Source organism: Bombina bombina, chromosome 3 (assembly GCF_027579735.1).
Source record: "Bombina bombina isolate aBomBom1 chromosome 3, aBomBom1.pri, whole genome shotgun sequence".
NCBI lineage: Eukaryota > Metazoa > Chordata > Amphibia > Anura > Bombinatoridae > Bombina > Bombina bombina.
Window position 1 is genome coordinate 418598950 of NC_069501.1, and position 26114 is coordinate 418625063.

Here is a 26114-nt window from a genome sequence, read left to right on the forward strand (position 1 = left end):
ACTTGTCTTGGCATTGTTGTCTTTGTGCTGTCCTTGGTGCACATTGTATTCAACCTTTTGGGGTACAGCCCGGGTTGTACCAGCGAGGCCTTTGCATAGGGTACTGTGTTTAAAGTGTAGTTCTGTGGCATGTTACCTTCCTACTATTATGCTTTCCAAATTTTTAAAAAAAAATTATTTTAATAAAAATCAGTGATGCCTGGTTGTCTAGTGGGGTTTATATGAAGCAAATATGAGGTTGTTGTTGGTGGTGGGAGGTGCAGTTAGAGGCAGAAGAATTTTTGGTGCCTAGGACAGCACTCATACCACCGTAACACTAACTCCGTGTTTAACTCCTATAATAGTTAAATACATATTTAAATCCCCCACAAGCACTGCAGCTGCCAGTCTGAACGCAATTGATGATTAGCAGGGTCACATGACAGCCACTGCCGAACTAAACACAGCTGGTTATCTGCTTCTTCCTACAGGGAGTTTAACTATGGTTTTAACCACTTTGCTGAGTTGAACATACAGAGTTGTGGTTTAGATAGTGCAAAACTTTCATACTCTAATGAACTAAAGCATGCATGTTTTCTACTAGAATGTCCCTTTATATACTGCCTGTGGAATAGTAGCTAGCTCAGCTTTCTTAGTGGTCAGTGATATACCCTATAAAAACAAAACAATTGTTTTTTTTACACACATACATACACATATATATATATATATATATATATATATATATATATATATATATATATATATAAAACACGGGTGGGGTCAGCACTCTCAGGCCGGACCGGGTACACATCCAATGACCCTGCAACATGCACAGCACTGGGTGCAGACCAGCACCCTCAGGAAGCTGCACTGTCACCAGAGCCACAGGCAGTTAACCCCAGACAGGCCTGGGTGCAAGGCCCAAACAGGGAAAATTACAAAAAAATAATACATTAATATAACACACAGAAAAAGTCCAGCACTCACTCACAAGCAGCAATGGAAGAGTTATTTATTTATTTATTTATATATATATATATATATATATATATATATTAACAAGAAAGATCAGCAGTCACCAACGTTGCAACCACTCAATGCACGGCCAATGAATAAATACAACGATATATATTGCATAAGGACAAGACCTGGTGATGATCCTTGTAGTCCCCTGCAAAGAAAGCCAGCACACGAGATTTAGACAAAACACCTTCCTTTAATGCCAAAGTAGCATAACGTTTCAGCTCCCACTGGAGCATTGGTCACATGCAGCAATTCACAGAAAGAAATCAGGCATAAGATAACATACACAGGTGAACCCTTAAATACCTCCACCCACCAATCAGATACACATAACAAAAACCGCCAAATACAAAGGTAATTGACCCAGCTGTGTGCCGTAATATCGCGCATGGACCGCAAGCATAAGTGCGTATCCATGGAGACACTGTCAGACCCAATAGCAAATGTATCGCAACTGCGCATGCGTAAATGACGTAATAGCGCATGCGTGCGCAGTGACGTCATAACGTAAATACTGGTTGTCACGGTAACCACACACAACAGTTAAGATCAGCGGAAAACACACCGCAACAAAAAAGAAACTGCCAGTAACAACTATATTTGTGAGTGGGTACCAGGGCAACTCTGCGCATTATACATATAACATGCAAAACATAACATGCGCTTGTATTTGGGATATATATGTATACGAATAAACCCATACATACTAAATGGCGAAAAAACAGGCAACCTAAATACAAGTTGCATAACAATATACTGTATCTGATTATTAAGTGAAACTCCCTAATTACACATTAAAAACACAAGTAGTTATAATTTGCAATCCACTATGACATTTACGAGTAAAATATCTGTTACAGAGAGAGCCAAATTAGGCCCATATTATGGTCCAATCAGGACTCCAAAACAAATATGACTCAATGCCAAAAAAATATATAATGGCTGGCAAGAAATAACTAAACCTATATACAAAATTTTGCAGCGTGTGTCAAGGGTATGGTAGAAAAAGCCATAGCAAGATGAAAGGAAACCCACAGTAATTTATAGAAGCAGCTGTAGTCAATAGACATATTCAAGCCTTTAGGTGCTACAGTGTCAAGTCGGTGGATCCAACGAGATTCCATTTTTAACAGAGCTTTAGCTCGATCACCCCCACGTCTAGACTTAGGTACGTGGTCAATTAGAATTGTCCTCAATGAGGAGATAGAATGTCCAGCTTGTACAAAGTGGCGTGCCACCGGCTGATCAGAGGTGCCCTTATCCAAAGCCAATCGAATGGCTGTTTTATGGTTGGCTAACCTCTCTGAAAGATGTGATGGTTTTTCCCACATAATACAGCGAACAGGGGCAAATGATCACGTAGATCACATGGTCTGAAGTACACGTGAGCCGATATCGTATATTGAAGGTTTTATTAGTGTGTGTTTTTTTTACACACATACACACACACATTTTTATATATATATATATATATATATATATATATATATATATATATATATATATAACACGGGTGGGGTCAGCACTCTCAGGCCGGACCGGGTACACATCCTATGACCCTGCAACATGCACAGCACTGGGTGCAAACCAGCACCCTCAGGAAGCTGCACTGTCACCAGAGTTAACCCCAGACAGGCCTGGGTGCAAGGCCCAAACAGGGAAAATTACAAAAAAATAATACATTAATATAACACACAGAAAAAGTCCAGCACTCACTCACAAGCTCTCAACTAAGATAAAAAGCAGCAATGGAAGAGTTAGTTACCGCATCTGGCCAAATGGGAAAAGCCCAGGTACCTCGTCAAGGTCTCTTCCAAAAAAAAAAAAACCTGGGTCCCTAAACAGCCACACAATGCAGGCTCACAATCAAACAACTGAAAAAAATGGAGGGTGCACAGGCTTATGTAATCTCCCCAAACATATAGAAAACACGGGTGGGGTCAGCACTCTCAGGCCGGACCAGGTACACATTATATGACCCTGCAACATGCACAGCCCTGGGTGCAAACCAGCACTCTCAGGAAGCTGCACTGTCACCAGAGCCACAGGCAGTTAACCCCAGACAGGCCTGGGTGCAAGGCCCAAACAGGGAAAATTACAAAAAAATAATGCATTAATATAACACACATAAAAAGTCCAGCACTCACTCACAAGCAGCAATGGAAGAGTTATTTTTATATATATATATATATATATATACACATAATGTGTGTATATATAATGCCCTGTTTTCATTCGAATTTAATGAAATTATATAGTTATAGTACACAATTCAAAATATATAACAAATGTCTACTCAATATTTACAGACAAAAAATAGAAAAACAAAGCATCAATTGTTATCCATGGATGTAATAAAATAATAAAGAGGATCACAATTTTTTTTTTCAAATAATTGTATGATATTTTTACCAAATTAACAAAAAGATCTATTTAGTAACAGTCCCCAGTATTCCGCCTTCATATGCAAAACATAGAAAAGGCATTCATATTAGTCAGTATAGTATAGTAATAAATACAGAAGAATAGTAGTAATACACTTAGCTAGAGTAGAAATGGCACCATCTACCTTAGGGATAGTCTCCCAAAGCTCAATAGTATATTTCTCTTGTTAAGTGTATCCAGTCCACGGATCATCCATTACTTGTGGGATATTCTCCTTCCCAACAGGAAGTTGCAAGAGGATCACCCACAGCAGAGCTGCTATATAGCTCCTCCCCTCACTACCATACCCAGTCATTCTCTTGCAACTCTCAACAAAGATGGAGGTAGTAAGAGGAGAGTGGTGTATTATAGTTAGTTTCTTTCTTCAATCAAAAGTTTGTTATTTTTAAATGGTACCGGAGCGTACTATTTTATCTCAGGCAGTATTTAGAAGAAGAATCTGCCTGCGGTTTCTATGATCTTAGCAGAAGTAACTAAGATCCACTGCCATTCTCACATATTCTGAGGAGTGAGGTAACTTTAGAGGGGGAATGGCGTGCAGGTTTTCCTGCAACAAGGTATGTGCAGTTAACATTTTTCTAGGGATGGAATTTGCTAGAAAATGCTGCTGATACCGGATTAATGTAAGTTAAGCCTAAATGCAGTGATTTAATATCAGGCTTATTAACAGAGATACATACTCTTATAAAAGTGCAATATAAAACGTTTGCTGGCATGTTAATCGTTTTTATATATGTTTGGTGATAAAACTTATTGGGGCCTAGTTTTTCTTTCATGTAATTAGAAAGAGTCCATGAGCTAGTGACGTATGGGATATACATTCCTACCAGGAGGGGCAAAGTTTCCCAAACCTTAAAATGCCTATAAATACACCCCTCACCACACCCACAATTCAGTTTTACAAACTTTGCCTCCCATGGAGGTGGTGAAGTAAGTTTGTGCTAGATTCTACGTTGATATGCGCTTCGCAGCAGGCTGGAGCCCGGTTTTCCTCTCAGAGTGCAGTGAATGTCAGAGGGATGTGAAGAGAGTATTGCCTATTTGAATTCAATGGTCTCCTTCTACGGGATCTATTTCATAGGTTCTCTGTTATCGGTTGTAGAGATTCATCTCTTACCTCCCTTTTCAGATCGACGATATACTCTTATATACCATTACCTCTACTGATTCTCGTTTCAGTACTGGTTTGGCTATCTACTATATGTAGATGAGTGTCTTAGGGTAAGTAAGTCTTATTTTATTATGACACTCTAAGCTATGGTTGGGCACTTTCTATGTAAAGTTCTAAATATATGTCTTTAAACTTATATTTGCCATGATTCAGGATAATCAGTATTCCTTTAAAAATTCAGACTGTCAGTTTCATTATTTGGGATAATGCATTTTAATTCAATTTATTTTTCTTTACCTTGAAAATTTTCAATTGATCATTTTTCCCTGTGTGCTGTTAGGCTCGCGGGGGCAGAAAATGTTTCTTTTTATTGCGTCATTCTTGGCGCAGACTTTTTTGGCGCAAAAATTTCGTTATTTCCGGCGCCGTAGTTGATGCCGGAAGTTGTATTCTGTTAATACGTCATTTTTGACGCTTGTGTATTCAGACATTTTTTTGCGCCAAAAAATGTTGGCGTCGGTTCTGGCGTCAGAGGATGTGGCGTCATACTTGGCGCCAAATATATGGGCGTTGTATTTAGCGCCAATAATGTGGGCGTCCTATTTGGCGCCAAAAAATGTGTTCGTATTTTTTGTTTCACTTTTTTTCCTCACATTATTTAAACCTCACTTTTTTATTGCTTCTGGTTTCTAGAAGCTTATTATTTTGCATTCATTTCCCATTCCTGAAACTGTCATTTAAGGAATTTTGATAATTTTGCTTTAAATATTGTTTTTTTCTATTACATATTGCAAGATTTCACTGTTCCTGTTTCAAAACAATCTAAGAGGATTCCTGTTGACTGAGTTCAGTCCTACCAAAGCTAAGTTCATTTATTTTAAATGTTATGAATGTTTATCTTTCGCTATGGTTTGTAATAAGTTATCATGATTAACTTTTACATGCAGAATCCATTAGTATTTATGCTTTATATATTGCCATTCTTTTTACATCTTATGTACAAGAAATATTTAGAAGATTTATAAGAAATATTTTTCTGATTCTATTTTAAAGGCTTTGTCTAACATCGTGCCTTCTAATAAAATGTTTAGGTCTTTTTCAAACCTCTTTTTTAATTATTGAAGTTTCAAATGACTAATAACATACTGATTTATCCTTCTCTGATGATGTTTTTTCTCATTCAGAATTTTCTTCATCAGATATTGACACTAACAAATCTATTTTTTTATTTTATTAAAGTACATTTGTTCTTTGTTGAAAAGGTGTTGATTATTTTGGATATTAAGGTAACTAGTTCTTTTTCAAGACTAGCTAACACTATTTCTGCTTATTTATTCTTCTGTGTTTTCAGAGGTTTTTGTCCAATTCCTCATACTAGGGAATGGAATAGGCTGAGAATTTTTTTCTTCAAAGGTTTTAAACTATATTCTTTGCCGGCAGTTAAATTTAATTTGGAGGGTTCTCCAATTTATTGGGGCTATCTCTACTCCTACTAATTATGCTATTGTTTCTATAGCAAAATAGTATTTATTTTCCTTTAGATGGTTGTATCTTATTTATGGAAAATTATTTAGTTTCAGGTACTTTTCTTGGACCTGTGATTTATTTGGATGTTGCAATTGCTTCATTTTTTCTGTTTACTTTAAGATCAAGTATCAGATTATGATTTATTTTAGCATTGTTAAAGGGACAAAATTTACTAGACTAGGTGCTGTTGTTGTCTTGTTGTTTTGCATTTATTGATTATGCAAGTCCACTGTATTGACTGGTCCTTTAACTGGACTATCATGCTAATAATTTCATTTTTGTCTTCATTTTATTGAATATTTTCGCAAATGAGGTTTAATCTATGTCTTTAGCTGTTTTAGCTAGAAGAATTTTGTGATTTCTAAAAATCCATATTTCTTTTGTTCTAAGATAATCAATTTTTTGTTTTATAATTGGATTCAATTCTTAACTGTTACTCTGGGCTTCAAGATTGAGTTCTAAGACTAAAACTTTAAGCTTATACTAGTTTGGTTGTTCTTATTAAGGAACGAATTCCTGAATTCTTTCCCAAGTAACATGTTTTTAATTGGAAAATTTTCAGTTCGAAATCAGCTCCCTAAAATTGCGATGTACGTGCCGTATTCCAGCTTGGCTGGCAAGGGGCAGGTTAAGACTTTTTTGAATTTTCTTTGGTTCTATTCGGTCCAAATTTCTTTGATTTTATTCCAGTAAGGCTAACACTTTCTTTAAGTGTGTTTCGGTCCTATATATTTTGGGTACTGTTGAAGCATGGCTGATCACCCGTGGGGTTCAAGCACTGCTCAGACCTGGAATCTTCTGGGGTATTTCTTCCAGTTCCATTTTTAGGAACTGGGTTTTGGAGTTTTATTCAAACTATTCTGCCTTTTTTTTTGGTCAGTGATAGCATTATTTGTTTTCATTAGATACAATAAATGCATATTTTCATTTTTCTGTTTTCATTCAGATTATTTTCTGAGAATGCGGAATCTCATATGATACACTTTGTTCTTCAGAACATAGTTAGAGGATCTTTTTTTCAAAAGCTCGTGATTCCTCATACAAGGGTCACCTTTTTTAGGGTCTTTGTCTCTATCAGACAAGGTACAATTTTATTGGGTTCCGTCTGTCGGTACCTTTAGTCTCTATTATTTTCTTCAGTTGCTATATATGCATAGAAGTTTTAGGTCTTATGGACACAGCATTGGATTCAATTCCCTTTGCTCATTTTCAATAGAAAGAACCTTTCCAGTCTTTTATGCTGAATTATGGTGCAGGGATTCTAGAATTTCGCATTTTAAATCTTCGAATCCTAATATTTATCTCTCTTGATTTGGTGGTTAAGATCACCATCATTTAGTTTTACAGGTCTCTTCGTTTCTTTCAACCTGGACCATGATCTCTACAGATGTGAGTCTTTTTGATTGGGAGGCTGTCTGAGGATCTCTGTCAGCACAAGGGGTTTGGAAATCTCAGGAGGCGAGATTACAATTTGATATTTTAGAACTCCGTGCTTTCTCAGAGTTTTTCAGTTAGTTTTTTTTTTTGAAGAAGAAGAGACGTTTATTGTTTTTCAGACAATATCACAACTATGGTGTATGTCAATCATCAGGGTAGGACTATCAGTCCTTAGGCTGAGACAGAAGTGTCTCGGATATTAGCTTGGGCTAAATCCAGCTCCTATCTAAATTCTGTGGTTTTTTTCCCCAGGTATAGATATTTGGGAAGCGGATTATCTCTGTTAATCAAGCTTTACTTCTGGGAGAATGTTCTCTCTTACCTTATTTTTCAGATGTGAGCATTTCTAGAAATAGATCTGTTGGCATCTCGTCTGAATAAAGAACTTCCCAGGGGCCTATTCAGGTCCGGTGATCTTCAGGCGGAAGTAGTGTATGCATTGACATTTCTTTGGAATTATCTTTTTGCCTATTTCTTTCCGCCTCTAGTTCTTCTTCCAAAGTGATTTCCAAAATTCTTATGGAGTATTTGTTTGTTATGCTGGTGGCTCCAGCATGGCCTCTCAGGTTTTGGTATACGGATCTCATTCGGATGGCCAGTTGCCAACCTTGGACACTTCCGTTTAAACCAGACCTTCTTTCTCAAGGCCCATTTTTTCCATCAGGATCTCAAATCATTAAATTTGAAGGGATGGAGATTGAACGCTTGGTTTTTAGTCATAGAGGTTTCTCTGACTCATTGATTAATACTATGTTTCAGGCTTGTAAATCTGTCTCTAGAAAGATTTATTATTGAGTCTGGAAGACCTACTTTTCTTTTAAAATTCATAGAATTTTATTATTTTTTCAGGTTGGTTTGGATAAGGTTTTGTCTGCAGTTCTTTGTTAGGACAAATCTCTACTCTTTCTGTTCTTTTTTTTCACAGAAAGCTTGCTAATCATCCTGATATTCATTGTTTTGTACAGGCTTTGGTCCGTATCAAGCCTGTCATTAATTCAATCTCTCCTCTTTGGAGTCTCAATTTGGTGCTGAGGGCTTTACAGGCTCCTCCGTTTGAAATTATGCATTTTCTGAACATTAGATTACTTTCTTGGAAAAGTATTGTTCCTTTTGGTTATTTCTTCTGCTAGAAGAATTTTTGAGTTATCTGCTCTCTTTTGTGAATATCTTTTTCTGATTTTTCATCAGGATAAGGCAGTGTTACTTCCTGATATTCATCATTTTGTTCAGGTTTTGATTCGTATCAAACCTGTCATTAAGCCAATTTCTCCTCCTTGGAGTCTTAATTGGGTTCTGAAGGTTTTTCAGGCTCTTCTATTTGAGCATATGCTTGCTCTGGACATTAATTACTATTGTTCTTTTTGGACATCTCTTCAGCTAGAACAGTTTTTGAATTATCTGTTCTTTCTTGTGAATCTCTTTTTTCTGATTTTTTTTTTCATCAGGAAAAGGTGGTTTTTGCTGTCCTCATTTCAATTCTTACCTAAAGTTCTAAATTCTAACAAACATTAGGGAGGAATTATTGTTTTCCTAAGACTTCTTTGGTGAGATTCTTACTTTCTTTGGATATGGTAAGAGTTGTTGTAATTCTATGTTGAAGCTATTCAGATTTCAGATAGACTCCTAGTCTATTTTTTATCTTTTCTGGTTTTAGGAAGGTCAAAAAGCTTCTGCCATTTATTTGGCATCTTGCTTAAACTTTTGATTCATCATGCTTATTTGGAGTCGGGTGGATTCCCGCCTCGGAGGATTACGGCTCATTCTACTAGGTAAGTTTCTACTTCCTGGGCTTTTTAAGAATGAAGCTTCTGTTGATCAGATTTGCAAAGCAATGACTTGGTCTTCTTTGCATACTTTTACTATGTTCTACCATTTTGATGTTTTCTCTTCTTTAGAAGCAGTTTTGGTAAAATGGTACTTCAGGCAGCTGTCTCAGTTTGATTCTTCTGCTTATAATTTCAGTTTTTTTCATTATAAAATTGAAACTTTTTTGATTTGGGTAGTGGATTAATTTTTCAGCGGAATTGGCTGTCATTATTTTATCCCTCCCTCTCTAGTGACTCTTGCGTGGAAGTTCCACATCTTGGGTATTTATTATCCCATACGTCACTAGCTCATGGACTCTTGCTAATTACATGAAAGAAAACATAATTTATGTAAGAACTTACCTGATAAATTAATTTCTTTCATATTAGCAAGAGTCCATGAGGCCCACCCTTTTTTGTGGTGGTTATGATATTTTTGTATAAAGCACAATTATTCCAATTCCTTTTTTTTTTTTTATGCTTTCGCTCCTTTCTTATCACCCCACTTCTTGGCTATTCGTTAAACTGAATTGTGGGTGTGGTGAGGGGTGTATTTATAGGCATTTTAAGGTTTGGGAAACTTTGCCCCTCCTGGTAGGAATGTATATCCCATACGTCACTAGCTCATGGACTCTTGCTAATATGAAAGAAATGAATTTATCAGGTAAGTTCTTACATAAATTATGTTTTTTTCCACATGGCTGGCTTGATTTTGCCTAGAAACAGTTTCCTGAGGCTTTCCACTGTTGTAATATGAGTGTGAGGGGCCTATTTTAGCGTTTTTTTGCGTAGCAAAAATTACAGACAGAGACATCCAGCTTCCCTCTGCATGATACAGGACATCTCTGAAGGGCTCAAAAGGCTTCAAAAGTCGTGTTTGAGGAAGGTAACAGCCACAGTAGAGCTGTGGCAGTTGTTGTGACTGGTTTTAAAAACGTTTTTGTCATTTATTATTCCGTTTTTGGTATTAAGGGGTTAATCATCCATTTGCAAGTGGGTGCAATGCTCTGCTAACTTGTTACATACACTGTAAAAATTTCGTTAGTGTAACTGCCTTTTTTCACTGTTATTTCAAATTTTGGCAAAATTTGTTTTTCTTAAAGGCGCAGTAACGTTTTTTATATTGCTTGTTAACTTGGTTTAAAGTGTTTTCCAAGCTTGCTAGTCTCATTGCTAGTCTGTATAAACATGTCTGACACAGAGGAAACTACTTGTTCATTATGTTTAAAAGCCATGGTGGAGCCCCATAGGAGAATGTGTACTAAATGTATTGATTTCACCTTAAACAGTAAAGATCGGTCTTTATCTATAAAAGAATTGTCACCAGAGGGTTCTGTCGAGGGGGAAGTTATGCCGACTAACTCTCCCCACGTGTCGGACCCTTCGCCTCCCGCTCAAGGGACTCACGCTAATATGGCGCCAAGTACATCAGGGACGCCCATAGCGATTACTTTGCAGGACATGGCTGCAATCATGAATAATACCCCGTCAGAGGTATTAGCCAGATTGCCTGAATTAAGAGGCAAGCGCGATAGCTCTGGGGTTAGACGAGATACAGAGCGCGTAGATGCTGTAAGAGCCATGTCCGATACTGCGTCACAATATGCAGAACCTGAGGACGGAGAGCTTCAGTCTGTGGGTGACATCTCTGACTCGGGGAAACCTGATTCAGAGATTTCTAATTTTAAATTTAAGCTTGAGAACCTCCGTGTATTGCTTGGGGAGGTGTTAGCTGCTCTGAATGACTGTGACACAATTGCAGTGCCAGAGAAATTGTGTAGACTGGATAAATACTATGCAGTGCCGGTGTGTACTGATGTTTTTCCAATACCTAAAAGGCTTACAGAAATTATTAGTAAGGAGTGGGATAGACCCGGTGTGCCTTTTTCCCCACCTCCTATATTTAGAAAAATGTTTCCAATAGACGCCACTACACGGGACTTATGGCAGAGAGTCCCTAAGGTGGAGGGAGCAGTTTCTATTTTAGCTAAGCGTACCACTATCCCGGTTGAGGACAGTTGTGCTTTTTCAGATCCAATGGATAAAAAATTAGAGGGTTACCTTAAGAAAATGTTTATTCAACAAGGTTTTATTTTACAGCCCCTTCCATGCATTGCGCCTGTCACTGCTGCGGGGGCGTTCTGGTTTGAGGCCCTGGAAGAGGCCATCCATACAGCTCCATTGATCGAAATCATTGACAACTTAGAACACTTAAGCTAGCTAACTCATTTGTTTCTGATGCCATTGTTCATTTGACTAAACTAACGGCTAAGAATTCCGGATTCGCCATCCAGGCGCGTAGGGCGCTATGGCTTAAATCCTGGTCAGCTGACGTGACTTCAAAGTCTAAATTACTCAACATTCCTTTCAAGGGGCAGACCTTATTCGGGCCTGGTTTGAAATAAATTATTGCTGACATTACTGGAGGTAAGGGCCATACCCTTCCTCAGGACAGGACCAAATCAAGGGCCAAACAGTCTAATTTTCGTGCCTTTTGAAATTTCAAGGCAGGTGCATCATCAACTTCCTCTGCTTCAAAACAAGAGGGAACTTTTGCTCAATCCAAGCAGGCCTGGAAATCTAACCAGTCCTGGAACAAGGGCAAGCAGGCCAGAAAGCCTGCTGCTGCCCCCAAGACAGCATGAAGGAAAGGCCCCCTATCCGGCAACGGATCTAGTGGGGGGCACACTTTCTCTCTTCGCCCAGGCGTGGGCAAGAGATGTTCAGGATCCCTGGGCGTTGGAGATCATATCTCAGGGATATCTTCTGGACTTCAAAGCTTCTCCTCCACAAGGGAGATTTCACCTCTCAAGATTATCTGCAAACCAGATAAAGAAAGAGGCATTCCTACGCTGCGTGCAAGACCTTCTAGTAATGGGAGTGATCCATCCAGTTCCGCAGACGAAACAGGGACAGGGTTTTTATTCAAATCTGTTTGTGGTTCCCAAAAAAGAGGGAACCTTCAGACCAATTTTGGATCTAAAGATCTTAAACAAATTCCTCAGAGTTCCGTCATTCAAGATGGAAACTATTCGAACCATCTTACCTATGATCCAAGAGGGTCAGTACATGACCACAGTGGATTTAAAGGATGCCTACCTTCACATTCCGATTCACAAGAATCATCGGTTCCTAAGGTTTGCCTTCCTAGACAGGCATTACCAATTTGTAGCTCTTCCCTTCGGGTTGGCTACAGCCCCGAGAATTTTCACAAAGGTTCTGGGCTCGCTTCTGGCGGTTCTTAGACCACGAGGCATAGCGGTGGCTCCTTATCTAGACGACATCCTGATACAGGCGTCAAGCTTTCAAATTGCCAAGTCTCATACAGAGATAGTTCTGGCATTCTTGAGGTCGCATGGGTGGAAAGTGAACGAAGAAAAGAGTTCTCTATCTCCTCTCACAAGGGTTTCCTTCCTAGGGACTCTTATAGATTCTGTAGAAATGAAAATTTACCTGACGGAGTCCAGGTTATCAAAACTTCTAAATGCTTGCCGTGTTCTTCACTCCATTCCGCGCCCTGCGGTGGCTCAGTGCATGGAAGTAATCGGCTTAATGGTAGCGGCGATGGACATAGTGCCATTTGCGCGCCTGCATCTCAGACCGCTGCAATTATGCATGCTGAGTGGAATGGGGATTACACAGATTTGTCCCCTCTGCTAAATCTGGATCAGGAAACCAGAGATTCTCTTCTCTGGTGGTTATCTCAGGTCCACCTGTCCAAGGGTATGACCTTTCACAGGCCAGATTGGACGATTGTAACAACAGATGCCATCCTTCTAGGTTGGGGTGCAGTCTGGAACTCCCTGAAGGCTCAGGGTTCATGGACTCAGGAGGAGAAACTCCTCCCAATAAATATTCTGGAGTTAAGAGCAATATTCAATGCTCTTCTAGCTTGGCCTCAGTTAGCAACACTGAGGTTCATCAGATTTCAGTCGGACAACATCACGACTGTGGCTTACATCAACCATCAAGGGGGAACCAGGAGTTCCCTAGCGATGTCAGAAGTCTCCAAGATAATTCGCTGGGCAGAGACTCACTCTTGCCACCTATCAGCGATCCACATCCCGGGCGTAGAGAACTGGGAGGCGGATTTTCTAAGTTGTCAGACTTTTCATCCGGGGGAGTGGGAGCTCCATCCGGAGGTGTTTGCTCAATTGGTCCATTGTTGGGGCAAACCAGAACTGGATCTCATGGCGTCTCGCCAGAACGCCAAGCTTCCTTGTTACGGATCCAGGTCCAGGGACCCAGAAGCGACGCTGATAGATGCTCTAGCAGCTCCTTGGTTCTTCAACCTGGCTTATGTGTTTGCACCATTTCCTCTGCTCCCTCGACTGATTGCCAAAATCAAACAGGAGAGAGCATCAGTGATTCTGATAGCGCCTGCGTGGCTACGCAGGACCTGGTATGCAGACCTAGTGGACATGTCATCCTTTCCACCATGGACTCTGCCTCTGAGACAAGACCTTCTAATACAAGGTCCTTTCAATCATCCGAATCTAATTTCTCTGAGACTGATTGCATGGAGATTGAACGCTTGATCCTATCAAAGCGTGGCTTCTCCGAGTCAGTCATTGATACCTTAATACAGGCACGAAAGCCTGTCACCAGGAAAATCTACCACAAGATATGGCGTAAATATCTTCATTGGTGTGAATCCAAGAATTACTCATGGAGTAGGGTTAGGATTCCTAGGATATTGTCCTTCCTCCAAGAGGGTTTGGACAAAGGATTTTCAGCTAGTTCTTTAAAGGGACAGATTTCTGCTCTGTCTATCCTTTTACACAAGCGTCTGGCAGAAGTTCTAAAGCATTTTGTCAGGCTTTAGTTAGAATTAAGCCTGTGTTTAAACCTGTTGCTCCTCCATGGAGCTTAAACTTGGTTCTTAAAGTTCTTCAGGGGGTTCTGTTTGAACCCCTTCATTCTATTGATATCAAACTTATATCATGGAAAGTTCTGTTTCTGATGGCTATTTCCTTGGCTCGAAGAGACTCTGAGTTATCTGCCTTACATTGTGATTCTCCTTATCTGATTTTTCATTCAGTTAAAGTAGTTCTGCGTACAAAACCTGGGTTTTTACCCAAGGTGGTTTCTAACAAGAATATCAATCAAGAGATTGTTGTTCCATCATTGTGTCCTAATCCTTCTTCAAAGAAGGAACGTCTTTTGCATAATCTAGACGTAGTCCGTGCCTTGAAGTTTTACTTACAAGCTACTAAAGAATTTCGTCAAACATCTAACCTGTTTGTTGTTTACTCTGGACAGAGGAGAGGTCAAAAGGCCTCGGCAACCTCTTTCTTTTTGGCTTTGGAGTATAATCCGTTTAGCCTATGAGACTGCTGGACAGCAGCCCCCTGAAAGGATTACAGCTCATTCTACTAGAGCTGTGGCTTCCACCTGGGCCTTTAAAAATGAGGCTTCTGTTGAACAGATTTGCAAGGCTGCGACTTGGTCTTCACTTCATTCCTTTTCAAAATTTTACAAATTTGATACTTTTGCTTCTTCGGAGGCTGTTTTTGGGAGAAAGGTTCTACAGGCAGTGGTTCCTTCCGTTTAAGTTCCTGCCTTGTCCCTCCCATCATCCGTGTACTTTAGCTTTGGTATTGGTATCCCACAAGTAATGGATAATCCGTGGACTGGATACACTTAACAAGAGAAAACATAATTTATGCTTACCTGATAAATTTATTTCTCTTGTAGTGTATCCAGTCCACGGCCCGCCCTGTCCTTTTAAGGCAGGTCTAAATTTGAATTAAACTACAGTCACCACTGCACCCTATGGTTTCTCCTTTCTCAGCTTGTTTCGGTCGAATGACTGGATATGGCAGTGAGGGGAGGAGCTATATAGCAGCTCTGCTGTGGGTGATCCTCTTGCAACTTCCTGTTGGGAAGGAGAATATCCCACAAGTAATGGATGATCCGTGGACTGGATACACTACAAGAGAAATAAATTTATCAGGTAAGCATAAATTATGTTTTTCTTAAACCTTGCAGAAGGATTGCCTGGTTTAGACCATTCCCCAGAAACTATCTCAGAGACGGCATCAGGGACAGGAAAAACCTCAGGGTTTTTAACCAAAGGCTCAAAGATATCAGCTAAATTATTAGTATATTTATCTTCAGCTACCTTAGAATTATTTAACCCCTAAAGTAAGCAAAACCTCCTTTAAAATAAAACAAATATGTTCAACTTTAAACAAAAAAAAAGAGGATGATCTGGTTCATGATAAGAGGAAGACTTCTGATCATCAGAAAAAAACCTCTCCTTCTGAGGAGTGTAGGGATGAGTGGTATTAAGGGCTGTTCATCAATGTATATGAGTATTACCTATTGGTTGAGAACCTGGAAGGTGGTATTTGTCTGTTTGGGACACGATGATGAAACTACATACTCTAAAGCATTATGGATCCTGTTTGCCATAGTTAAACAGCCTTTTGACAGCTTCTCATATACCTAACTGAGCAACTAGGTCACAGTTGTATTATTCGGGTCAAGAGGTTGTGTCTGAAGAGGTCCAGAGTTCTAAAATCATCTTGTAGATATCTAGTCTATCATTTTGGAGATAATAATACCTTTCTAAAGACAAAATGGGGTTCACTAGCTTTTTCCAATCTGCCAACATTTAGAGATTAGTAAATTAGCAGTCTTACCATGATATTAAATAACCGTTTTTTAAGTTTACAATTACGTTTTGGAGGGAGGCTAGTAATAAAGAAGGAAAAGTCATTAGGGATGTTACTATTTAACACATCACTCAAGTATTATAACACTGCTAGGTTTAAACTATCAATAGGATGATATAAAATAATAAATTAAATTCATTCACACTAGAATCTTTATTTCAAAAATGTCGTAAAAAAAGAGAGAGAAAAATCATGCGTACAACTATCTTAAGCTTAGATTAAAAACACTTGAACCAAAATAAGATAAATTATTCAATTTTCATGATTATGTAAGGTAAGTAAATTCAACTAGATTACAGAAGCAAGCAGATAATAGGCAATGTAAACTAAGCCCTTACAATCCGAGGGCTGTTATTATAATTATCTTTATAATTTTTGGCTTTGCTGAAAAAATGAGAGTAATGAGGAATTGGTAATTTAGATTAAAAGGTGGAGAGACGGGGCTTCTCCAAAGGACCCCTGATGAGCGTTTCATAAAAACGCTTCCTCACTCCAGTATGTCTGAATACTCGAACATGTCCACCATATGTGAAATTTGGTTCCAGGGAAAATGTGTTTCAAATGTTGTGGAGGTAAATGCTACCTCATTATTATTATTATTATCATTATCAGGTATTTGTAGAGCGCCAACAGATTCCGCAGCGCTTTTAGTTATTCATAATGCCCTTTTCTTTCATGTAATTAACAAGAGTCCATGAGCTAGTGACGTATGGGATATACATTCCTACCAGGAGGGGCAAAGTTTCCCAAACCTTAAAATGCCTATAAATACACCCCTCACCACACCCACAAATCAGTTTTACAAACTTTGCCTCCAAGGGAGGTGGTGAAGTAAGTTTGTGCTAGATTCTACGTTGATATGCGCTCCGCAGCAGGTTGGAGCCCGGTTTTCCTCTCAGCGTGCAGTGAATGTCAGAGGGATGTGAAGAGAGTATTGCCTATTGAATGCAGTGATCTCCTTCTACGGGGTCTATTTCATAAGGTTCTCTGTTATCGGTCGTAGAGATTCATCTCTTACCTCCCTTTTCAGATCGACGATATACTCTTATATTTACCATTTCCTCTACTGATTCTCGTTTCAGTACTGGTTTGGCTTTCTACAAACATGTAGATGAGTGTCCTGGGGTAAGTAAGTCTTATTTTCTGTGACACTCTAAGCTATGGTTGGGCACTTTATTTATAAAGTTCTAAATATATGTATTCAAACATTTATTTGCCTTGACTCAGAATGTTCAACTTTCCTTATTTCCAGACAGTCAGTTTCATATTTGGGATTATGCTTTAATTATCATATTTTTTCTTACCTCAAAAATTTGACTTTTTCCCTGTGGGCTGTTAGGCTCGCGGGGGCTGAAAATGCTTCATTTTATTGCGTCATTTTTGGCGCGGACTTTTTTGGCGCAAAAATTCATTTCCGTTTCCGGCGTCATACGTGTCGCCGGAAGTTGCGTCATTTTTTGACGTTATTTTGCGCCAAAAATGTCGGCGTTCCGGATGTTGCGTCATTTTTGGCGCAAAAAGCATTTAGGCGCCAAATAATGTGGGCGTCTTTTTTGGCGCCAAAAAAATATGGGCGTCGCTTTTGTCTCCACATTATTTCAGTCTCATTTTTCATTTGCTTCTGGTTGCTAGAAGCTTGATGTTTGGCATTTTTTTCCCATTCCTGAAACTGTCTTATAAGGAATTTGATCTATTTTGCTTTATATGTTGTTTTTTCTCTTACATATTGCAAGATGTCTCACGTTGCATCTGAGCCAGAAGATACTACAGGAAAACCTCTGCCTGCTGGATCTACCAAAGCTAAGTGTATCTGCTGTAAACTTTTGGTAGCTATTCCTCCAGCTGTTGTTTGTATTAAATGTCATGACAAACTTGTTAATGCAGATAATATTTCCTTTAGTGATGTACCATTGCCTGTTGCAGTTCCCTCAACATCTAAGGTGCAGAATGTTCCTGATAACATAAGAGATTTTGTTTCTGAATCCATAAAGAAGGCTTTGTCTGTTATTTCTCCTTCTAGTAAACGTAAAAAGTCTTTTAAATCTTCTCTTTCTACAGATGAATTTTTAAATGAACACCATCATTCTGATTCTTTGGACTCTTCTGGTTCAGAGGATTCTGTCTCAGAGATTGATGCTGATAAATCTTCATATTTATTTAAGATGGAATTTATTCGCTCTTTACTTAAAGAAGTACTAATTGCTTTAGAAATAGAGGATTCTAGTCCTCTTGATACTAATTCTATACGTTTAGATAAGGTTTTTAAAGCTCCTGCGGTTATTCCAGAAGTCTTTCCTGTTCCTAATGCTATTTCTGCAGTAATTGCTAAGGAATGGGATAGATTGGGTAATTCATTTACTCCTTCTAAACGTTTTAAGCAATTATATCCTGTTCCGCCTGACAGGTTAGAATTTTGGGACAAAATCCCTAAAGTTGATGGGGCTATTTCTACCCTTGCTAAACGTACTACCATTCCTACATCAGATGGTACCTCGTTTAAGGATCCTTTAGATAGAAAAATTGAATCTTTTCTAAGAAAAGCTTATCTATGTTCAGGTAATCTTCTTAGACCTGCTATATCATTGGCTGATGTTGCTGCAGCTTCAACTTTTTGGTTGGAAACTCTAGCGCAACAAGTAACAAATCGTGATTCTCATGATATTATTATTCTTCTCCAGCATGCTAATAATTTCATCTGTGATGCCATTTTTGATATTATTAGAGTTGATGTTAGATTTATGTCTCTGGCTATCTTAGCCAGAAGAGCTTTATGGCTTAAGACTTGGAATGCTGATATGGCTTCTAAATCAACTCTACTTTCCATTTCTTTCCAGGGAAACAAATTATTTGGTTCTCAGTTGGATTCTATTATTTCAACTGTTACTGGTGGGAAAGGAACTTTTTTACCACAGGATAAAAAGTCTAAAGGTAAAAACAGGGCTAACAATCGTTTTCGATCCTTTCGTTTCAACAAAGAACAAAAGCCTGATCCTTCGTCCTCAGGAGCAGTTTCAGTTTGGAAACCATCTCCAGTCTGGAATAAATCCAAGCCTGCTAGAAAGGCAAAGCCTGCTTCTAAGTTCACATGAAGGTACGGCCCTCATTCCAGTTCCGCTGGTAGGGGGCAGGTTACGTTTTTTCAAAGAAATTTGGATCAATTCTGTTCACAATCTTTGGATTCAGAACATTGTTTCAGAAGGGTACAGAATTGGTTTCAAGATGAGACCTCCTGCAAAGAGATTTTTTCTTTCCCATGTCCCAGTAAATCCAGTGAAAGCTCAAGCATTTCTGAATTGTGTTTCAGATCTAGAGTTGGCTGGAGTAATTATGCCAGTTCCAGTTCCGGAACAGGGGATGGGGTTTTATTCAAATCTCTTCATTGTACCAAAGAAGGAGAATTCCTTCAGACCAGTTCTGGATCTAAAATTATTGAATCGCTATGTAAGGATACCAACGTTCAAGATGGTAACTGTAAGGACTATATTGCCTTTTGTTCAGCAAGGGAATTATATGTCCACAATAGATTTACAGGATGCATATCTGCATATTCCGATTCATCCAGATCATTATCAGTTCCTGAGATTCTCTTTTCTAGACAAGCATTACCAATTTGTGGCTCTACCGTTTGGCCTTGCTACAGCTCCAAGAATTTTCACAAAGATTCTCGGTGCCCTTCTGTCTGTAATCGGAGAACAGGGTATTGTGGTATTTCCTTATTTGGACGATATCTTGGTACTTGCTCCGTCTTTACATTTAGCAGAGTCTCATACGAATCGACTTGTGTTGTTTCTTCAAGATCATGGTTGGAGGATCAATTTACTAAAAAGTTCTTTGATTCCTCAAACAAGGGTAACCTTTCTGGGTTTCCAGATAGATTCAGTGTCCATGACTCTGTCTTTAACAGACAAGAGACGTCTAAAATTGATTACAGCTTGTCGAAACCTTCAGTCACAATCATTCCCTTCGGTAGCCTTATGCATGGAAATTCTAGGTCTTATGACTGCTGCATCGGACGCGATCCCCTTTGCTCGTTTTCACATGCGACCTCTTCAGCTCTGTATGCTGAACCAATGGTGCAGGGATTACACGAAGATATCTCAATTAATATCTTTAAAACCGATTGTTCGACACTCTCTAACGTGGTGGTCAGATCACCATCGTTTAATTCAGGGGGCTTCTTTTGTTCTTCCGACCTGGACTGTAATTTCAACAGATGCAAGTCTCACAGGTTGGGGAGCTGTGTGGGGATCTCTGACGGCACAAGGAGTTTGGGAATCTCAGGAGGTGAGATTACCGATCAATATTTTGGAACTCCGTGCAATTTTCAGAGCTCTTCAGTTTTGGCCTCTTCTGAAGAGAGAATCGTTCATTTGTTTTCAGACAGACAATGTCACAACTGTGGCATACATCAATCATCAAGGAGGGACTCACAGTCCTCTGGCTATGAAAGAAGTATCTCGAATTTTGGTTTGGGCGGAATCCAGCTCCTGTCTAATCTCTGCGGTTCATATCCCAGGTGTAGACAATTGGGAAGCGGATTATCTCAGTCGCCAAACGTTGCATCCGGGCGAATGGTCTCTTCACCCAGAGGTATTTCTTCAGATTGTTCAATTGTGGGGGCTCCCAGAGATAGATCTGATGGCCTCTCATCTAAACAAGAAACTTCCCAGGTATCTGTCCAGATCCCGGGATCCTCAGGCGGAGGCAGTGGATGCATTATCACTTCCTTGGAAGTATCATCCTGCCTATATCTTTCCGCCTCTAGTTCTTCTTCCAAGAGTAATCTCCAAGATTCTGAGGGAATGCTCGTTTGTTCTGCTAATAGCTCCGGCATGGCCTCACAGGTTTTGGTATGCGGATCTTGTCCGGATGGCATCTTGCCAGCCATGGACTCTTCCGTTAAGACCAGACCTTCTGTCACAAGGTCCTTTTTTCCATCCGGATCTGAAATCCTTAAATTTAAAGGTATGGAGATTGAACGCTTGATTCTTGGTCATAGAGGTTTCTCTGACTCCGTGATTAATACTATGTTACAGGCTCGTAAATCTGTATCTCGAGAGATATATTATAGAGTCTGGAAGACTTATATTTCTTGGTGTCTTTCTCATCATTTTTCTTGGCATTCTTTTAGAATACCGAGAATTTTACAATTTCTTCAGGATGGTTTGGATAAGGGTTTGTCCGCAAGTTCTTTGAAAGGACAGATCTCTGCTCTTTCTGTTCTTTTTCACAGAAAGATTGCTATTCTTCCTGATATTCATTGTTTTGTACAAGCTTTGGTTCGTATAAAACCTGTCATTAAGTCAATTTCTCCTCCTTGGAGTTTGAATTTGGTTCTGGGAGCTCTTCAAGCTCCTCCGTTTGAACCTATGCATTCATTGGACATTAAATTACTTTCTTGGAAAGTTTTGTTCCTTTTGGCTATCTCTTCTGCTAGAAGAGTTTCTGAATTATCTGCTCTTTCATGTGAGTCTCCTTTTCTGATTTTTCATCAGGATAAGGCGGTGTTGCGAACTTCTTTTGAATTTTTACCTAAAGTTGTGAATTCCAACAACATTAGTAGAGAAATTGTGGTTCCTTCATTATGTCCTAATCCTAAGAATTCTAAGGAGAAATCATTGCATTCTTTGGATGTTGTTAGAGCTTTGAAATATTATGTTGAAGCTACGAAATCTTTCCGTAAGACTTCTAGTCTATTTGTTATCTTTTCCGGTTCTAGGAAAGGCCAGAAAGCTTCTGCCATTTCTTTGGCATCTTGGTTGAAATCTTTAATTCATCTTGCCTATGTTGAGTCGGGTAAAACTCCGCCTCAAAGAATTACAGCTCATTCTACTAGGTCAGTATCTACTTCCTGGGCGTTTAGGAATGAAGCTTCGGTTGACCAGATCTGCAAAGCAGCAACTTGGTCTTCTTTGCATACTTTTACTAAATTCTACCATTTTGATGTATTTTCTTCTTCTGAAGCAGTTTTTGGTAGAAAAGTTCTTCAGGCAGCGGTTTCAGTTTGAATCTTCTGCTTATGTTTTTCGTTAAACTTTATTTTGGGTGTGGATTATTTTCAGCAGGAATTGGCTGTCTTTATTTTATCCCTCCCTCTCTAGTGACTCTTGTGTGGAAAGATCCACATCTTGGGTAGTCATTATCCCATACGTCACTAGCTCATGGACTCTTGTTAATTACATGAAAGAAAACATAATTTATGTAAGAACTTACCTGATAAATTCATTTCTTTCATATTAACAAGAGTCCATGAGGCCCACCCTTTTTTGTGGTGGTTATGATTTTTTTGTATAAAGCACAATTATTCCAATTCCTTATTTTATATGCTTCGCACTTTTTCTTATCACCCCACTTCTTGGCTATTCGTTAAACTGATTTGTGGGTGTGGTGAGGGGTGTATTTATAGGCATTTTAAGGTTTGGGAAACTTTGCCCCTCCTGGTAGGAATGTATATCCCATACGTCACTAGCTCATGGACTCTTGTTAATATGAAAGAAATGAATTTATCAGGTAAGTTCTTACATAAATTATGTTTTTTAGATGCAATAATGAAAAACATTACATAAATGTCCCTTTTAAATGACTGTTAAAATATATACTGTTCCTGGACATCTTTATTTTATTTTCATAGTTATATTCACAATTTTTCACTTTATGTCCTATTCGTCTTACAAAACATTTCTCATACTGTCTCCTGGTACCTAAATTCCAGTGCAAACAAAATTGACAGTATGTTGTGTTTCCTTCTTGCAACTGTATTTTAATTTAAAGGGACATTATACACTAGATTTTTCTTTGCATAAATGTTTTGTAGATGATCCATTTATATAGCCCATACAGGTTTGTAATTTATTTTTTTATATGTATAGTTTTGCTGATTTTAAGATTCCTAACCAAGCCCCAAAGTTTTAGAAGTAGACTGTTGTCTACCTACCCCAGCTTGCTCCTGTTTGTTTAAAGAGTTTTTTCATATGCAGAGGAAGAAGGGGAGGGTTGTCTGCTCTTTTTGCTATACATCCACTTTAAGTGGGTGTTCCAGCTAAACTTTTAAACAGCTAAACTGAGAGCTTCTACGCAAGTTTTGAAACGGTTTTATACTGGATTTTTATATCCGTATCTGTGCATATTCTTCTTTATAGTAGTGTCTATAACATGCAGTTATATGAAAATTGGTCTATACTGTCCCTTTAAAGAGATATAAAAGTGCCAAAATATGCTCAAATGGAGAGTATTTTATACTGCACTGTTGCTTGCATATAACTGAGTGTTTATAACCACTGCAAACAAGTTAAAAATATAGTTTAAAACACCAGATTAAACTCCAGAGTTGAACATTTCTGGTGATTGGTGGTTTCACACACATTATTGGCTCACCGGCTGTGATCAGCTGTGTACCAGTAGTGTATTGCTGCTCTGAAGCTGCCAAACTATACTAAACTAATTATACTCTTTGCCAGAGTTAGAGCATTTTCTTATTGCACTGTTGTTTGCATATAACACATTCAGGTATTTTCTTATTGAACTTTTATGTTCCTTTACTCTTAAAGGGACAGTACACTGTAAAATTGTTTTTCCATAAATGTATTTTAAATGAATTGTTATACCAACTGCAGAGTATAAAATATTTGAGAAATTGCATTTTTAGGTTTATTTGTGTATCTGAAGTAGCTGGTTTTGTGCTTTGAAACCACTGCCTATTACAATGGGTTGAGCTTCAGGTAATATAAGATCTCATTATGTTATCACTTTTATGTACACAGACTTGCTTCCTTATCTTATATTTGTCTGGAACACCGACTCAATACATAGAGAGAACAATGGAAAATTATCATTTATTACTTAACTATCATGCCCCCCCACTGAGGGTGTAATCTCTTCTGCTGTCTGTGTTTAATTAGGCTTGTCAATAGCGTATACGCCAGTATCAAAACTTTCAGTATAGGTTGGGAAACCACAAGCTAAATCAGCTATTTCAAATGCTGAAATATGAGTAAATTTGCTACTTGCAACCAATTTAATACACTCTAGCAGGTAAAAAGGATCATTGGGAATAATTTAAAGGGGAGAAAGTTTTTGGGTGAACTGTCCCTTTAAGCCATCAGAGAAACTTGAACATTTTAATTTAAGTTTGACACCTTAAACAGCCCATTTGTTTTTACTTCCATAAAACATAAAAAGGCCTAAGATTCCTAATTTTTTTATATGCGTCCCTAAGAATGCAGAATAATAAATTTGAAAAATTTAGATATGTATTTTTCATTAAATTGCTATTAACATGTTTTGTTTTCTCCTCCTCATTAGTGGCATCCGGTCCGGCCTATCATTGCTTCCATTTCCAGTGGTGTGGTCTCTATATGGGCTCAGAACCAAGTGGTATGCTTATGTTGTTTTATTTATTTATTCTTTCGTTGAGTGTGTCTAAACATTCCCACCTTCATTGGACTGAATATGTTGAAACTGCTATCTTAAAGGACCAGTCAATACAGTAGATTTGCATAATCAACAAATGCATGATAAGAAGACAATTCAATAGCACTTAGTCTGAACTTCAAATGAGTAGTAGATTTTTTTAAAATAAATTGCAAAGTTCTGTCTATTTCCAATCTCCCTGTACCATGTGACAGCCATCAGCCAATCACAAATGCATATACGTATATGCTGTGAATTCTTGCACATGCTCAGTAGGAGCTGGTGACTCAAAAAGTGTGCAGTGTAAAAGACTGTGCACATTTTGTTAATAGAAGTAAATTGGAAAGTTGTTTAAAATAACATGCTGTTAGGTGGATAAAGCCTAATCGAATATAGGTTAATTTTGGAAAAAGAGTCAGATTAGAGATATAGATAAATTGTATTAATTTTTTTTGGAGAGCGTTTACGTGATGTCACGATGTGCACATGGAAGTATTATATTTAATTTCTATGATGAAGTTTGGATTTTTACTTCACGCTATCTCTTAATATAGTAATATGATGCGAATAGGTAAGTGGCAGAATGGTATATAATATGTAAACATGAGGACATATTACAATATGATGAAAATATGAAGTTTCTATTGTTTGGATACAATGATGTGAACTTTTAGTCAATGTTAAAACTTGAAGATCTTGTACAATACATATTGCTTTTTTTTGGTTTATTGTTTGTTTTGATTCTCCTTGTACATTCATTGTTTGTTTTGATGCTCCAATAAAAAAAAAATATATTAAAAAAAAAACATGCTGTATCTGAATCATGAAGTTTAATTTTGACTTGAGTGTCCCTTTAAAAATAACAAACTTATTCGTAAAGGGGCTTCAAGTAAAATACCTTAAGAATTTTAAAAAGCGACCCGGTTTTGAATTTCACCATCCACAACTCTGCTGTAGTAAAATCTGTTTTAGTTGTAAACATTTTTTTGACACTATAATTAATATTGAAAGTAGAGTACAGATCATTCAGTAGTGTCTGAGTTTTTTACCAGGGTAAAAAAAAAATCAGATTTCAAACTTAAAGTGATGGTAAATACGCTAGGATTTACCAGCACTAAAAATAAAGGTGACCTTCAATCACTAACTGTGAACAAGGTACCTTTTATTTTGCTGCCCACGGCTAACGTCTTTTTTTTTTTTTTTTAAATAAGGCGACGTTTCCACCTCTCAGCCAATAGCCGTGTTAGCTTTTCGGCATTGGTGCTATTGGCTAAGAGGTAAAAACGTCGCCTCAGTGAAAAAAGTTTTCGTCGGTGGCTGGAGCTCCTTAGGTTAGCAGTGAAGCCTGGGCGAAATAAAAGTACCTTCTAAACAGTTTTTTTTTTTTACTAGTGAATGAAGGTCACCTTTATTTCTAGTGCTTGTAAATCTTAGCATTTTGAAACGCTAGGATTTACTATATCTTTGCAAAAAATGGTGCTATAAGAAACTTAAGTTACTGTTACAGTCAAAACCTACTGAACATTTTTAGTCAAGTGAGCGCATAAACTCAGGAACTCCTCCTTTTTTTTTTTTATTCACTTACAAGCATCTTAGTCATTGCTTTGCTAAAATACTTCTAAAGCTTGCAGGTTTTGTATTGGCTCTTCATTTGCTCACCAAGCATACACCAGTAGACCTCAAGGATTCAACACT

The 26114-nt window shown here is 38.2% G+C and overlaps 1 protein-coding gene across 2 annotated transcripts in view; it reads left to right on the forward strand.

The window, feature by feature from the left end:
• The window catches only part of RBBP5 (RB binding protein 5, histone lysine methyltransferase complex subunit), a 127199-nt gene that overhangs the window by 42150 nt on the left and 58935 nt on the right, over window positions 1–26114 (forward strand). For both annotated transcript variants that reach the window (XM_053706625.1, XM_053706626.1), the window contains exon 9: window positions 24312–24383. In XM_053706625.1, coding sequence (XP_053562600.1) covers window positions 24312–24383 — 72 coding nt within the window. The remainder of the gene's footprint in view (window positions 1–24311; window positions 24384–26114) is intronic.